This window comes from Apteryx rowi, unplaced genomic scaffold, assembly GCF_003343035.1.
Source record: "Apteryx rowi isolate R43461 unplaced genomic scaffold, aptRow1 scaffold_1503, whole genome shotgun sequence".
Lineage (NCBI taxonomy): Eukaryota > Metazoa > Chordata > Aves > Apterygiformes > Apterygidae > Apteryx > Apteryx rowi.
The window spans coordinates 31,190-32,368 of NW_020447757.1; the positions used below are offsets into that span (position 1 = coordinate 31,190).

At 71.6% G+C, this 1,179-nt stretch overlaps 1 protein-coding gene across 1 annotated transcript in view; it reads left to right on the forward strand.

The window, feature by feature from the left end:
• STAG3 (stromal antigen 3) overlaps positions 1–1,179 on the forward strand; it is a 16,800-nt gene that overhangs the window by 10,766 nt on the left and 4,855 nt on the right. The window contains exons 13-15 of the mRNA XM_026058979.1: positions 97–186; positions 291–380; positions 770–970. Of these exons, the coding sequence (XP_025914764.1) occupies positions 97–186; positions 291–380; positions 770–970 (381 nt within the window). The remainder of the gene's footprint in view (positions 1–96; positions 187–290; positions 381–769; positions 971–1,179) is intronic.

Sequence of the window (1,179 nt, forward strand, 5' to 3'; positions counted from 1 at the left end):
CGGGGCCGAGGGAGGGGGGGGGACGCGGGGCTGGGGACCCCCCCCCCCAAAAAAAAAAGGGCCGCGGCCGCTCCGAGCCCCTCTCTCTGCCCCCAGGCCTCGGCCCGGGAGCGCAAGATGCAGGCGGACGAGAGGACGCGACTCACCCACTGCCTCATCCCGGCTCTGCCCCAGCTGCTGGCCAAGGTGAGGGCGACCTGGAGCCCCCCTGCGCCGGGGGGGGGGAAACGGGGGGGCCGGCACCAACCCACCGCCGCCGTCGCCGACCCGCCGCCGCTGTCGCCCCACAGTTCTCGGCCGACGCGGAGAAAGCGGCTCCGCTCCTGGAGATCCTGCGGTATTTCGACCTCAGCATCTACTGCACGGGGCGGCTGGAGAAGGTACTGGGCGCTCCCGGGTCCGGCAAGCAGGATTCGGCCCTCTGTGTCCTTTCGGAGCTGGGGCAGAGCCGCGCTCGCCCTCGGGAAACAGGGTCACGGACAAAGTGGGGTGCAGGGGATGGGAAACGTCCCTTGGGTGTCTCCACCTCTATTCCTACTGTCCTCACCAGCCCTATCTGGGGTCCGTGTCCTTGTCCCTCCTTATTGGGAGGCTCCGTGTCCCCGGCTCCGGCCCCRTTGGGGGTCCGTGTCCATCCGCGTCCCCATCAGGAGGCCACGTGCCTCCGGCTCCAGCCCCGTTGGGTGCCCGCGTCCGTCGCCGTGCCCGCCGGGAGGCCGCGTGTCCCCTCGTGCCCGCCGGGCCCTGGCGCAGGGTGTCTCCTCCGCAGCACCTGGAGCTGGTGCTGGGGCAGCTGCGGGAGGTGGTGGAGAAGCACTCGGGGCGGGCGGTGCTGGAGGCGGCGGCGCGGGCGCTCTACGCCCTCTGCGACCCCGAGCTCGCCCTGCACGGCCGCGGGGACCTCGTGCGCGGCCGCCTCGCCGACCAGCTGGTCGACAAGTTCCACCAGGAGGTCGCCGAGCTGCTCCAGGTACCGGGGACGGGACAGGGACCCTGGGGACGGGACAGGGACCCTGAGCCCGGGATGGGGCTGGGGACATCTGGAGACAGGAGAAGGGACCCTGAGCCCCAGATGGGGCTGGGGACAGTGCAGGATAGGGCTGGGGACATCTGGAGACAGGAGAAGGGACCCTGAGCCCCAGATGGGGCTGGGGACAGGGTAGGATAGGGCTGGGGACA